Source organism: Perna viridis, chromosome 8 (genome assembly GCF_037379345.1).
Source record: "Perna viridis isolate PV_CMFRI_1.1 ecotype Kerala chromosome 8, ASM3737934v1, whole genome shotgun sequence".
Lineage (NCBI taxonomy): Eukaryota > Metazoa > Mollusca > Bivalvia > Mytilida > Mytilidae > Perna > Perna viridis.
In genome coordinates this window covers 36,429,784-36,443,584 of record NC_142452.1, presented here as the reverse complement: position 1 = coordinate 36,443,584, position 13,801 = coordinate 36,429,784, and the positions used below count along the sequence as shown (strand labels likewise).

Below are 13,801 nucleotides of genomic sequence, written 5' to 3'. Positions count from 1 at the left end.
ATTGACCTTTAAGTTAGGTATACATATAACTTTTGGCGGTTCAAGTTTAACAATAAATATACGCACTTGTATAACTTATGATATAAAATGGAAGCCTCGGAATATTAATGCCTTTAACATATAATTTGTCTTCTCGAAGTCTATAAATGATCGAAAACCACAAGGAACACGGTACGCAGAGTGCACACGGAATACGGTACCCGAAAATTGGCACACGGTACACCGTTCACGGAATATTGGGAATGTTGATTGGTTCAGGAAGTGTAGATATAACAAGTAAACGCATGAATAATCGTTGACTCAAGATATTAAGAAAATGTACACACGAACGGATAGAAAAAAAAAAATTCACAGAATGCAAAACAATCGTTTGATATTTCGTATTCACTTATGCATAAGCTTGACTAAATATGAGGTGATATCATGTGTTGGACAGCATGGAGAGAGAATGTATCAATAACATACGCAAATAGCTTTTTGCTTTCTTTTAATGTTTAATAAGCTCACCAAGAAATATCAAAGTTAGGATAAATTGCCTCTAAATATTTCTTTTCAAATAACAATCAATTTGAAGAAATTACAATCTACAAAAAATATGAAAATAAAATCTATCACAGTTTTATTTATGGACGGAAAAGGCTAAAGCAGAAGATTCTTATGATCACGACGTGGCATAATTTCTCAAAAATCAGGATATTTTAACAGCTGCATTTAAGACTTTAGTCATTCCATTTGCAGAAACTCCGCGAACAACAGCATAAATGGTCACGTGTTTCGCGGATTCTATCTTTGGTGGAAGTGTAAAGTCAAGGTAGTTGTACTTCGTTTCCTGCCACTGTATGATATCCGCACTCCCCAAAGTAGTTCCGGCTGATACTTCGTAGAAAATAGGTGTTGTTGTCTGAAAATGGTCTTTCCATGACGCTGAAAGTGTACGGTTGTTGATTTGTAACTGTAAACTGGGATCATCTAAAATAATAAAATAACAATAATAATAATAAAAAATGTCGACTGTACAGAAACTCCGCTTCCAAGATGAAGGAGTTTATATCAATGAAGTACTAGTATGATGGTCTAACAGAAAACTGTTAAACAATTCGTTTAATCAAATATAAGGACAAGCATTGTTTGACTGTACATGACTGAACATCTTGCAATATTGTGTACCAATACCATCAAGTAGTTTCTTTTAAATTATAATTGTTTTCCTATTTAATCCGTTACAAAATATATTCTTAAACTCCATTTTTCGCCTTTTTATTATATTGTCCAAGAAAAATACGGAGAAGTTCCAACTACGAATTTACACTTGCCCGGTAAACAACATAATATGGATGAACAGGACATTCCATATCTTTTGAAAAGAGGCGAATAAGCCAAACCCGTAGAAAAAAAATTTGATTTCTATTTATTCAAAATAATCACTGTCAAATGAATATTCAGTCATATTGCACTAGTGCAATTAGTACTACATTGGACCTGGAGCATTATAGACTTTCTTTTCGTAAAATCACACTTCAGCAACAAATAATACACCAGAAACGCTGAAAAATTATTATTTTATAATTAAAAAAATGACTTCATGAGTATTGGTGTATATGTATGCAATAACCTTATTATACTACCGTATTTGGCACGTAATTATATAGTGCATGTCATATAAATGTCTATATATTTCAACCATCGTTGTCTAGTGTTAATATTTTATTACAAGTACATCTGGATGTCATTTTACAAAGTGAAACATGTTAACGGTTGCCATGTTTTCCACAACATGGGCGTTAATCCTGCTTTAAATGCAATCTGCCAATATATCCGAATATTGCTTACAGCGTCTGAGAACCTGAAAACATTAGTAGGAAAATTGTTTTAACCGATTACTGTACTTGTTTTTATTATGTATATCTGATGAGCTCCGCAAATATACAATTAAACATAAAATGCACGCCAAGGCAAGGGATCCTTATCAAGCACTTCACGATTTGAACAAAACAAATGCTAAAATGTCAATACATGGTGTACACTGAGTAATTCACAAGGATCTATTTAGCGCACTTTTCTGTTGTGCAAACGCAAATACAATAGAACCTGTCTAAAGCAAATCCTAAAAGAAAAAAAATCTATTCTTAACACTTTTTAAAGTCCCTTTTATAAAAATAGATGTATTTTGAACCTAGGGTAACGGAACACATATCCAAACCAACCCGTTTAGTCTGGTGTCACTGTATTGAAGTCATTTAGAAAATCAATCACTTATTCTAGCTATTATTTAAACCAAGTAGATGCTGTTACTCTTTTTCATAACTTGATTTCAAATGACATTTGATAATGTAAATAATTCACCAATCAGTTGTGGATGTGATGGCGTTACAACCATGTCTGTTGTTACCAGAAGACTTCTAAGGAACATCTTATTTACGGCTTTTACACCAGCAGTATAGTTTTCATTCTTCAAATCAAGTCCAAGGAGAATGCAGTAAGATGTATCCTGGTCCTCTGCTGTCATGGATTTTGTAATTGCAAAAGTTTTGTCTTGGTTCTCAAATGTTAACTAAAATAGCAACACGTTCAGTTTAATAACCTATGCGTCAAATTACATTGTATCTTTTGCTATTGAATTAAACAAATAAAGCACATAGCGGAAGGAGTATTTCACATTCTACTGTATTTGTATGATGTGAATATCTTATTTTGAAATTTGGTGTGTGAAATGTATCGGATAAAATAAATTCTGACTAATTAGTTCTATTTTTGCAACATAGGTAATCTCTAAACTATACTTAGGTATCATTAACGTCGAAAGGTCAGCGATTCCCTTAACCTAAAACTGCTGAAAAAACAAAACAAAAACAAAAAACCAAACCCCCCCCCAAAAAAAAAAAAAAACAAAAACAAAAACAAAAAACAAAACAAAAAACAAAAAAAAAAAAAAAACGTTGTGATTAAGGAACAAATCTTGATTTAGACTTGCATCGAGAAGAAATCGAATGAAGGATTGCTTTTACTTTTTGGCCAAGTTGCTTTAGCATATGCATTCTTTTGGCGGATAACGACCATGATTATCAAAAATAATTTTAAAATACAATACAAAGAAGTTGAACCCTACATTTTTATCAACTTACCACATGTGAACCTATTCCTGTCAAATCTTCGAACCCTGTCCACTTCAGTCTGACTAACGACGTATCACCTTGATAATGATCTCTGGCATTGTACTCGGTCTGAGATTGTGAAAGGACCTCAACCTCAGAATATGTTGTATTAGGAGGCAGATTTGATATCTTCACTCCATCAGTTGACAAGGAAGATTGTAAACCAGCATTATTTCTACAGCGCAAGGTGACATGGATCATCTGCATATAAACTTTATTACTTGGAAAGACTTTCGATATGGTCTTTGTAGCACTAGGCAACTTCTTGAATGTTTGAATTTCGTTGCCATACGGTTGATAGCCTGTACACGATAAACAACATTCCAAGATAATGATATTAATATAGACTACTGGTTCAGTCATGTTATTTGGGGGTTAGTTTAGGTAAAATCAAGTAAGAGTGTTTTTTTTATGAAAAATGTAATTAACATTAGTGTTGTTTTATCTACTTTCAGGTTTCAACAGATATAAGGAAATGTAGAAAATATACACAATTGAAAAAAGTCATATTAGTATGTTTCTATTCCTACTTGCCTACAGCCCATTCGCAATAATCCAGACCAGATTCTGAATCAATGACGTCCCAGTTAGCCGATATTTCGTCCATTGTCTGAGCAGCTATATCTGAACCTAATATGAAAATGCAAACAATTTTAAGAATAATCATTTCATGAAGTTAGTACAATTGTCTGTAGAATTACTAATTCAGAATAAATTCAAATTAATGACCGCGTTAATTGTTTTATCATGCGAATTACGCGGTATAAAAACAAATATAACAATGAGACGTATAATTGAACATACATCCGCAAATCCAATGGACAAAACAAAGAAACAAAAAAAAAAACAAAAAACAAACAAACAAACAAACAAACAAACAAAAACAAAACAAAAACAAAAACAAAAAACAAAAACCAAACAACAAAAACCAAACAAACAAAACCAAATACAAAAATAATTTTCTTAATGTTTATTGAATGTTTAAAAGCTGTTTGACAATTATTTTCTGAAAAAATAGACAAACTGGAAGAGGTAACATCCACTACATGCCGGGTGTGCGGTGCATTGTTTCAAATATTTCTCTTTCTATTGAAATTTTTCAATTGCTATGAATTAATATTGAAAAAAAAAAGTAATACAAAGGGCGTCTGGTATTCCTTTAGGCGTTATTAGTTCAATGCTACACATATTGTTATAGTATTATATTTAAAACCATTATGAGACTAGATTAAATCTTATGGATACTGAACAAAAATTTGTACAACAAACACAATTATGCGAAATATCCAATAAGTAGACAAAAAGAGTAGACTATTTTCAGTTAATACTACGGGCATAGAAATTTTTATATGTAGTTTTTAATAGACGAAAACTATTACGGCGAGTCCTTAAAATATAAATTCACGTTTAAGATTTAACACCTATGGGGTTGAGAAGGCACTCCACGTGGAAGACATTTGAATTTCGAATGATAGACGCATATTTACAATTTACCCTGGCATAATGAAATAACCGGAAGTTATGAGAGCGTTTTTAACTGTATAAGAAGCTAGATATACAATGCCCTCTTGTTGTATGATACACCTGTAACGGTATAATAACAAGAGTTCCGTTACTGAAATCGTTGTTGTTTTACAAACAATAAAAAAGCTTATCCTTACAATTCATGTTTTAAAAAAAAATCGCTATTTGCGTACAAAGATGTGGTATTTAATGTATTCATGAACATGATAACAGTACCTATTCCGTCATTTATAAATACTATATCCGGTGGTGTGAGATCAACAAGAAGATCCTCAGCATGCGCTTCTCGTCGCAATCCGGCAGCATTTGTTGCTACAACTGTGATGTGAATGATGGAAGTATGAGCCAGAGTCACATTGTAGTTGTAAGCAAAATTACTGAGACCAACGCTCTTAAATCCCTGGACCTCTGTACTCCCTTCTGTGTAACCTACAGAACAATGAAAAAATAAATTGAATTAAAACAAGCTTACGTACTTGACTTCAATTGTGTTTCTACCGCCCTAGAAATTGACCTCAAGATATGTAGGTTTTACAAAAGTAAACAATACGTATCATGTCATGTTCTTTCCGGAAATCAAAACTCCGTTAAACAAAAGACAAACTAGAACCATCATGCAGAAGGGAGGGAGTTCGTTCTAAAGAAGTAGCCTATGGCTGCTTCAAATATCCTATATGGAAGAAATGGTATCCAAAGAGGCACACTGTCATTTTCAAAAAGGTACAATCCTTAAAAAGTTAAAGTAATCAGTTTATTTCAATGTCTTCAAATTTTATATTTATGTGTTCAAATATCTTGGAAATTAACCTACCAATTGCCCACATATAATCTACAATTGGACTTTCAGGATCTATGAAGCTCCATGACGCATGTATAGACGACCACTGATGCAGAGAAATTACATGTGCATGGACATGTTTACCGTTTGCATTGTTGCTACTGCGGTCATAAAGTTCCGTTTCTTGAACTTTTAAATCATCAAACAGAATTCCAGTATTACCCGTCATGCTCCCAAGTTTAACAATACATTCCTGTCTATATGACCGGAAATAGAAAGTATGATGATGCCAATCGACTTTAGTCGATAGTACGTCATGTTTATCGTGTTTCGTGTACACCATGAACACATGACGTTGGCCATCGAACTCTACATAACCTTCCTTATTGGCAAGCACTGCGCCAAGAAGTGGAGGGTGTGCAGTTACAAACGTAATCCTGTATAATTTATCAACCTTGAGAAACTTAAGTGTTTGAGATATTTCCCCTTTTAAAAATAAAAACGCACGGCCATCCATAGCAATATTTTTACCAGACTTTAAAACACTGACACAACTTCCTACTGAAATATTCCAGCTCATTGGAAGTGCATTTGAGAAACCAAGACACAGGCTCATGTTTTTGATATGACCCCAATCACTGGCTACATTATCAGAATCCTCGAATGATGGGTTAGAAGCAATGTTCTGATCTAAAAGATCCATTGATGCCGGTTCAGGGTGGTTCATGTCAACGACGACCCCGTTTGATTTTGCCGTCGTTGATGTCTGGCCCATTTGATCAACTGCATAAACAATACTTTCATATTCAGATCCTGTTTAAAAAAAGAAAATAATCCCCGTAAGGATAACTAAGTAATAAGTAATTATTTAATGATTCTAATTTTGACCCTTAATTTTTGTCAACAGTATTAGCATACAGATCTAAATGAAAGGGGATATTTTTGTACAGTTTAGTGATTTTAAATTTATTTTCATAATTACGCGTTACATTAATTTGACAAAAACAACACAATTCCTTCGCAATGAATGAAGTGAGTTAAATATTGTGTTTACATTTTATTGTTACGAGGGTAAGTTTGCTGTTTACCTGCTATTAGACTGGAATGATTTAGAGTTCGGGAAACAGTTGTATGAATGCCTACATTTTCCCATTTTCTTATGTCGCATGTCCCATCCACTGATGTCTTGGTTTGAACACACCACATGTAGTGCGATATACCAGAATCCCGGTCAGAAAAACCATGCCATGACGCACTAACAATGTTTGTAACGTTCTGATAATCGATGTCATGAAGACCTTGAAGATAAAAGGTGATGGTGCAGAAACGGTATTAAAACATTTAAGGAAATCGTAAGTTCAAATAGCAAAAAATATTCGCTGTTTTAAGCGGATCAATAGCTAGGAACATCTCCAATTATTTTTTTTCGGAATTTTAAATGTCAAAGATTGTAACTAAAATACATTGACCATATTGCCATTTTGCCTTTTTTTTATTCTACAAAGAACTCAAGACCAATTAAAATATGTTACCGATTCCATCACGGACCGTTCCTTCGATAGGAGCTTGTGATTCTACCATTAAACCATCCGATGATTCCGTTGCATGTATACCTGACCGACTATAGCCGACAACATTACTGTAAAACACTATACCAGGAGTCAAAGAAACTCGGCTGATATTATGTAAGGTTATACTCCCCGGGAAATCTAGCTCAACAGCGTGAATATCATGTCCTAAAAATAAATAAAACTAGCTCATTCTCTCTTTAATATCAACAATGATGTGTGAAAAAAACTAATTTCAATTACCATTACTTTATTTTGTTACCTCCGGAGAACATGTGATACACAGTGGAACGTTTTTACACTGTTTAGAAAAGGGATATACTGTAATCAATGTAATGCAGTTCATGAATTCTTACCGCCTGGATATGTGCTGAGATACACTTTAAATGTATCAATTATGCTACTGGCGTCTTTGAATACATTCGTCCACCTGATTGTGAATGGGGCACCTGGTTTTATAAAATCGACGTCCTTCTTCCAGTGTCCGGGGATTTGTTCAACAACCTGTAAAATACCTTAGTTGTCGTATAACAATCGAAATATTCAAATTAAGTTTAAATTTCAGAAACAAAATGTATAAAAAAAAGTATGCTTTCAAAACAACTGTACAATGATTGTGTGCATATGTTTCCCAGTCATTTAGCCGGTCCGCAGGTGAAGAATCGTGTAGACATGTGAATAGTTTAAAACATTTAGAAAATTTAAACAAATGTAGTAAAAACGCACTATAATGTATCTGCCAACCTAATGCAAGTCATTCTTCCGTTCGGTGAATTCGTTTTCCTCTCCTATACTGTGTAAGTTTGTTTGCAATGATTTTAATTGCTTTTTTAATTTTTGTATTGAATGAATTAGCCTTTTTTGTTTAAAAGGACACATATTCAAAACAAACCGCAGAGCCTTTAATTTTCCGTCTTGAGAGTGGGGTAGATAGAACACGCACTCCATCTGTCTTAAAATCTGCAAATGTATCTTCACTGTACCAAGCACGGATGACCATAGAATATGCTATGCCTGGTTCCTTAAAGACTCGTCCTTAAATAATCGATTGATCTTAGATAATTATAAATTATAATATGGCATTTCTCATATCACACCAATGCAAATTATAGCATTATATGGGCATTTTAAAGTTCAATGAAAGTTAAAATTCGAATAAAAGCACAATTATGAAGGATATCTGTTAGGTTCTTATCCAATACCTTGTTTCATATTGAGTATTGCCTGATTCCTTTGTCCTGCATGGTGCCAAACATAATCAGAATCTGTAAATACTCCCTCAATTGTTATGGATCTGGTTAATCCTGCACTCCATTCATACCTATACATACAGATATAATTTGAATGATATTAAGGAGGTAGACCTAGGGCAAGGGACATAACTCATGAACTCAATGTTATGTTTGCATCATACTCAATTTAGCCAAAGCCTCTCAAGCTTTCGTGTGAAGCAGATTTTTAAGAGTTGCGTCCCTTACCATAGGTCTACATCCTTAAGATCGAACCGCTCGTTTTAGGTGTTAATAGTCTTTATAATTATTCAAACATTTGACAATATATAGTAGCACAGTTATTAGAAATATTTGCTTGCAAAATACTCAAGACCATACAGTCATATTATTAGTGATAGACTTATGTTTTTAACGATGAAGCTAAGTTTTAATCCATACAATTCTTTTTTAACTTTCTCGTACATTTTGTTTATTGAATTCATGAGTATTTATCGATGACGGACAATTAAAGATATTAACAAAACTACCGAACTCAAATTCATAATTTCGAGAAAGACAATAAAAATAAATATACTAGGGAGACCCTAAAATAATCAGGAACAATGAAAATATCCATAATATTCCTGACTTGGTAAAATCATTTGAAAGTGGTATAACAACAACTGTACCTAACTGATAGGCAAACACTAAGTAATATAGATAACAAAATATGGAAACAAGACAACCTGTGCATCGGTGACATTAAAACAATTTAAAACTCATTTTGGCCACTAATATTTAGGGACAAATAGACCACATGTTCGTCACGCGTATCGTTTACATAAACAATATATGATTGCAATAAAAGAATTATGTTTGTGGAATTAATGTGTAAATTATATGACCGCTCTATTCCATTGACATTTTTTTTTAAATTCAAATACGCTTTCATAAAATCAAATATATTTCACAATGTTGGTATTGTGTAATATCAAATTTTTTGTTCGATTTTGTAATTGCAGTTTAAAAATTAAAGTTTGACAACAATTAATGCAGTATCTAAGTAATAACTCATGCAACCAGCAAGTGCATATATACCATAAAGGCTTAAGTCCTTGTGCTTGTACAATATGCCACTTTGAAGCAAGAGCCACGTTTGACGGTGTATATTTAACATCAGTAAATGTTGAGGTTGGCCGGATGTCAGTAATGTCATATACAGCTATTAAATTGTTTGGGTTGGCTGCAATGGAAGGACAAATAATTAGTTTTCGTACATATCAGTACATATTTCACAAAATTTTATCTGTGTTCTTTTGAAATAATTCAGTGTTATGATATGGTATACTTCAAATATTCAACGGTTTGAGCTTTTAACATTAAATGCAAAATCTTATTTTCCTAGCAACTTTAAGAGTATTGCCTTAGAAAACCGGCCTTCGGAATCCAGATAAACAATTCTAACCAAAAAGTTATCAATCAAACCTTTGGATATATCTTGACATTTTATTACTTTTAAGGAGCATCTTTTTCCTTGAGCTGCACAAACACAATGACCTTTACAAGAAACAGCTGAGCAACGTCGAATAAGTTCAAGTGATCCTCCGGGGACTAATTTGAATTGTGAATGAATCATCATACTTCGAAGTCCAACCTATGTGAGTTCACACAATACATATTAATACAATTTTGTGATTTTTTTTCATGTATTTATTATACAATGCGATGTTTCAAAAATCCCATACGAAGACATGCACCATGAATAGGGTTTATGAATGTAAATACACCAATATATCATGATATATTCCCTCTGGTGATAAACAAAGAGACTACAAATGTAGTATCTTCTTAATGTAAGTATATTTGAAATGGGAAACACCTTTGCTTAGGTGATGGTATTCGAACACTATTAGTTTCACCTACTTTATACAAATCAATGATACGAATGTTAAAGTTAAAATATAATTGAATTTGTTTTTGATTCCAAGTCTTTTTACAGGTAATCTTGCTGCACCATTGAAATCGGCGATATATTAATATTATTTCGAAAACTGACGGCATAAAGGTTGAAAAGTTTGAGTAATGTGACGGTTGATTCCATTCATACAAATTGACCACAAATGATACCAAGGTGTCCTGTATACATTGATTTATATTACCACCAGCAATGTGTTTGTAGTTCCTGTTACCGATACAGTCACCATTGCCTTGTTTAATTAAGTTACTACGAATGTGCTGAATGCTAGGTATTATTTTCTTGAAACGTGAATGCATATTGCATTAAACATTTCATTTATCTTGGACGATGTTTTACCTGGTTTACAGCCCAAACACTGACAAACACGTGCTCAAACTTAGCCAGATTCTTAACGTCAACATCAAAGGTTTGCATGAACCCTTCATCTTGTTTATCCACGCCTGACTGGTTGTGCAAGAATTCTTGTGGAGAACCAATAATCTAAAACAATGACTTGTCATATAAAGTATTTACTACGAAAACCATATTCAAGTAGGACAAGTTGTTCCGATAGCAATACATTATACAACATTAGTATGAGCACAATCACTCTAGCATTTGTGACAATAAGTATTTTTATATCAACTTTTTTTTTGTTGTTGTATTATATTCAACCAAATATATATTTATCACCACAGGAGTCTATAATCACCTTATTCAAATCATCCGTCATATACTGACTGCCTACAGATACATAATACTTGTCTATTCCTGTATGGAGATCAGTAAAACCGAGCCATGACAACCACAATTTGTAACGCGACCATGTCATCCAGCCCTCAACATGACGATGTAAATTGGCAGCATGGTCCGTCCTTATGGCAAACATTCCTGTTGATAAAGAGTTATATATATCATTTGGTATGAAAACATATGTTATCGAAATTTTATGTTGTGTTCAACTGCAATGTCAAGTACCCATGTATCCACAACTAGACTGAGTTCTTAGGTAAGTGTTTAATTGTAACTGAAAGCAGCACATGCACTACTACCGACATATGGGTAAACTAATTGAATAAACTGAAACTGATTCAATTTGACCCATTTAACTTTTTAAAGTTAAATGTATGTGTTGCATTATATAAAAGTAGTTCACGTGGACTCATTTTGTCTTGTGGTGACCCTGTTGTAGATTTTTAACATATACTTGTGATTCATATTTCATCTCCCAAAACATTTGTTACCGAAGCTATCGCCCATATCTACTGAGGCCCACACTTTTGGCAGAGGTTTAATGTTTTTTTAATTCAAAACACTGACACACATGTATGTAGTTTCCAATGAGATGTTCTCTTTGACAGTTAAATGTATGGAATCTTGGTGGTACATTATGAAGATCAGGCTACGAAAGTGTGTTGTATATAGTCTTGTTGAAGTTCAAAATCCAACAAATGTACGGAATATTATAATCATTGTCTTTTGTAGAGGGGCCGAAAGAAAATAGAACAGATATTTTGTTTTCAATTCTTGCTTCCATGGAGAGTGTGGTAGCAGTATATATCTTGTTACTGCTAGCATTTTCTACATTCAACTCCGATTGCATGCGGGGCGTCTTGCATTCCAAAATAATAATAAAAAAAAAAAACAAAAACAAAAACTAAAACAAAACAATGAAAAAGAGTTTTGCGCTTTTTAAATAACAGTCAGTTTTGTTTATTCAAAAGGTTATGCATAGATATTTTAGAATATTGGTAACGATTTTTCTCTCATAAACGATTTTGTACTTTTGTTAAAAAAAAACGAGAGAGGAAGAAATGAATATCTTTCACCATCTTAACCCTTACAGAAACTGGTTTAGAAGTAGTCTGTGTTGACAAAATTAAAAATGAATCCGCTCATTTTCCTTCTGAAGAATATGAATGAATAATAATCAACAATTGTATACCTGGAGTAGGCGGAGAGCTGTCAACTGTGATCTCTTTACTCTCATCCCCAACACAAATCTTAGCACCGTTACAGACGATCAGCTTTATTATGTAATCAGCACCATCATATAAGTCCATGCGTGAAAATGTATATTCTCTCACTATTCCGTTTATCTGCAAATTTCAAGGTGTGGTTATTTTTTATCTGTGAAGACATATCCGTGTATTACGTATGATCATTCATCATGCAGTTGCATGTATTATGCAATGATTCTCGTATAGATTTATTGTTTTAATATTTTCAAGTTCATCATTGCATGAATTTTGATTGAAATATATATTTATTAATACAATTAAAAGGGCGGGAAAAGTAGCATCCTTGCACATTTGTTTCAGTTGGACAAAAGCAGCGTAGGGATATTGGTAATGTTGGTTTTTCCTTTTACCTCTAATACATTATTAATTGAAACAGACATTATTTTTTTTCAAGTGTCAAATAAGTCATTTTGCACATTCTTTAACTTAAAATAAAAACCAAATTACCTCCGTTGACGTAGCATTGAATTGGCCCCCTTTATGTGATGAAATTGACAAGTACTGACGTTGTATGTATGATTCGTGATCTTCAACTTCCCATTTTACTCTGATCGTATTTCTGAACACCAATGAATTGTCTTTTATCGACCCAAGGACCGTCGATAGATATGGCTTTACTTTAACGGTTGGTGACGTATCGTCTACTATGAATCCGTTAGAGCTCGCCTCAGAACTCAGTCCTTGAATAGATGAAGGAAGAATGAATTTGAATATCACATTCAGTCACAAAAAAGTCAAAAAGATGATGTGAAAAGCAAATCTATCAATTGTCAAACCGACAACTGTGCATGATGAGAAGCAGAACCAAATATTATCGAGTACCGTAACACAAGCATCAGCAATCTGTAAATTTGATACTTGTTTACACACTAATCGTGCCATCTGTATTTTTTTTATTTAACATATAGTTCTATAGAGAAATGGTAACAGATTTGAATGATAAACGACTATTCAATATAACAGACTACGATTAGACAATGACAAGATCCCCAAAACAGACACACTTCCAATATACAATAGAACTTTAATGTAAACAAATATCAGATCAATTAAAAGAATGAAGAGGCAATCCAGGACCTTTTTACCAGCAAAATATGATGGTATGATGAAATATTACTACGTTCATTTAATTACATTTACTGCGGATGTCATTCAAAGACCCTAATCTGATAGGACAATCAGCTTAACATGTGATACTTCATGAGTCCGTGAAACTCCCTTTTATTCATATAGGCCATGCCGACAATTAAGTGAACTTCTCTTATTTGTCAATGTGTATTGCCTATATTTAATGTATATCTAAAATATAGAAATAAAATGAAAGAAACATATAACACATGATTAAAAGAATGGAATGATTCATTTTCGATGTAACATAGGCGCATAAAAGCGTTGACCGACCGGCGTATTGTGGAGATGATGCGCCAGCACGTTTCTTTGCAAATGTGTTACGGTCAACGGTTTCAATCGTCGATGAAACATAAATGGAAAAATCAATCTAAACAAAAATCCGACCTTTTCATTTAAATACTAAGAACTAAGTTGCTACAATAAACCAACTGGATATATTATAATAATACAATAACACTA

The 13,801-nt window shown here is 33.2% G+C and overlaps 1 protein-coding gene across 3 annotated transcripts in view; it reads right to left on the bottom strand.

Moving 5' to 3' along the window:
• Positions 1 to 472: 472 nt before the first annotated feature.
• Positions 473 to 13,801, bottom strand: part of LOC148610363 (uncharacterized) — a 32,481-nt gene continuing 19,152 nt past the window's right edge. For 2 of the 3 annotated variants that reach the window (XM_088542884.1, XM_088542886.1), the window contains 17 exons: positions 12,659 to 12,891; positions 12,136 to 12,289; positions 10,903 to 11,081; positions 10,548 to 10,691; positions 9,719 to 9,887; positions 9,332 to 9,476; positions 8,225 to 8,343; positions 7,915 to 8,057; positions 7,379 to 7,526; positions 6,987 to 7,190; positions 6,543 to 6,752; positions 5,488 to 6,267; positions 4,893 to 5,105; positions 3,687 to 3,782; positions 3,123 to 3,454; positions 2,344 to 2,551; positions 473 to 969 (listed from right to left, as the gene is read on the bottom strand). In XM_088542884.1, the coding sequence (XP_088399010.1) occupies positions 689 to 969; positions 2,344 to 2,551; positions 3,123 to 3,454; positions 3,687 to 3,782; positions 4,893 to 5,105; positions 5,488 to 6,267; positions 6,543 to 6,752; positions 6,987 to 7,190; positions 7,379 to 7,526; positions 7,915 to 8,057; positions 8,225 to 8,343; positions 9,332 to 9,476; positions 9,719 to 9,887; positions 10,548 to 10,691; positions 10,903 to 11,081; positions 12,136 to 12,289; positions 12,659 to 12,891 (3,758 nt within the window). In that variant the 3' untranslated portion in view covers positions 473 to 688. The remainder of the gene's footprint in view (positions 970 to 2,343; positions 2,552 to 3,122; positions 3,455 to 3,686; positions 3,783 to 4,892; positions 5,106 to 5,487; positions 6,268 to 6,542; positions 6,753 to 6,986; positions 7,191 to 7,378; positions 7,527 to 7,914; positions 8,058 to 8,224; positions 8,344 to 9,331; positions 9,477 to 9,718; positions 9,888 to 10,547; positions 10,692 to 10,902; positions 11,082 to 12,135; positions 12,290 to 12,658; positions 12,892 to 13,801) is intronic. The other variant, XM_088542885.1, reaches the window with a different exon arrangement.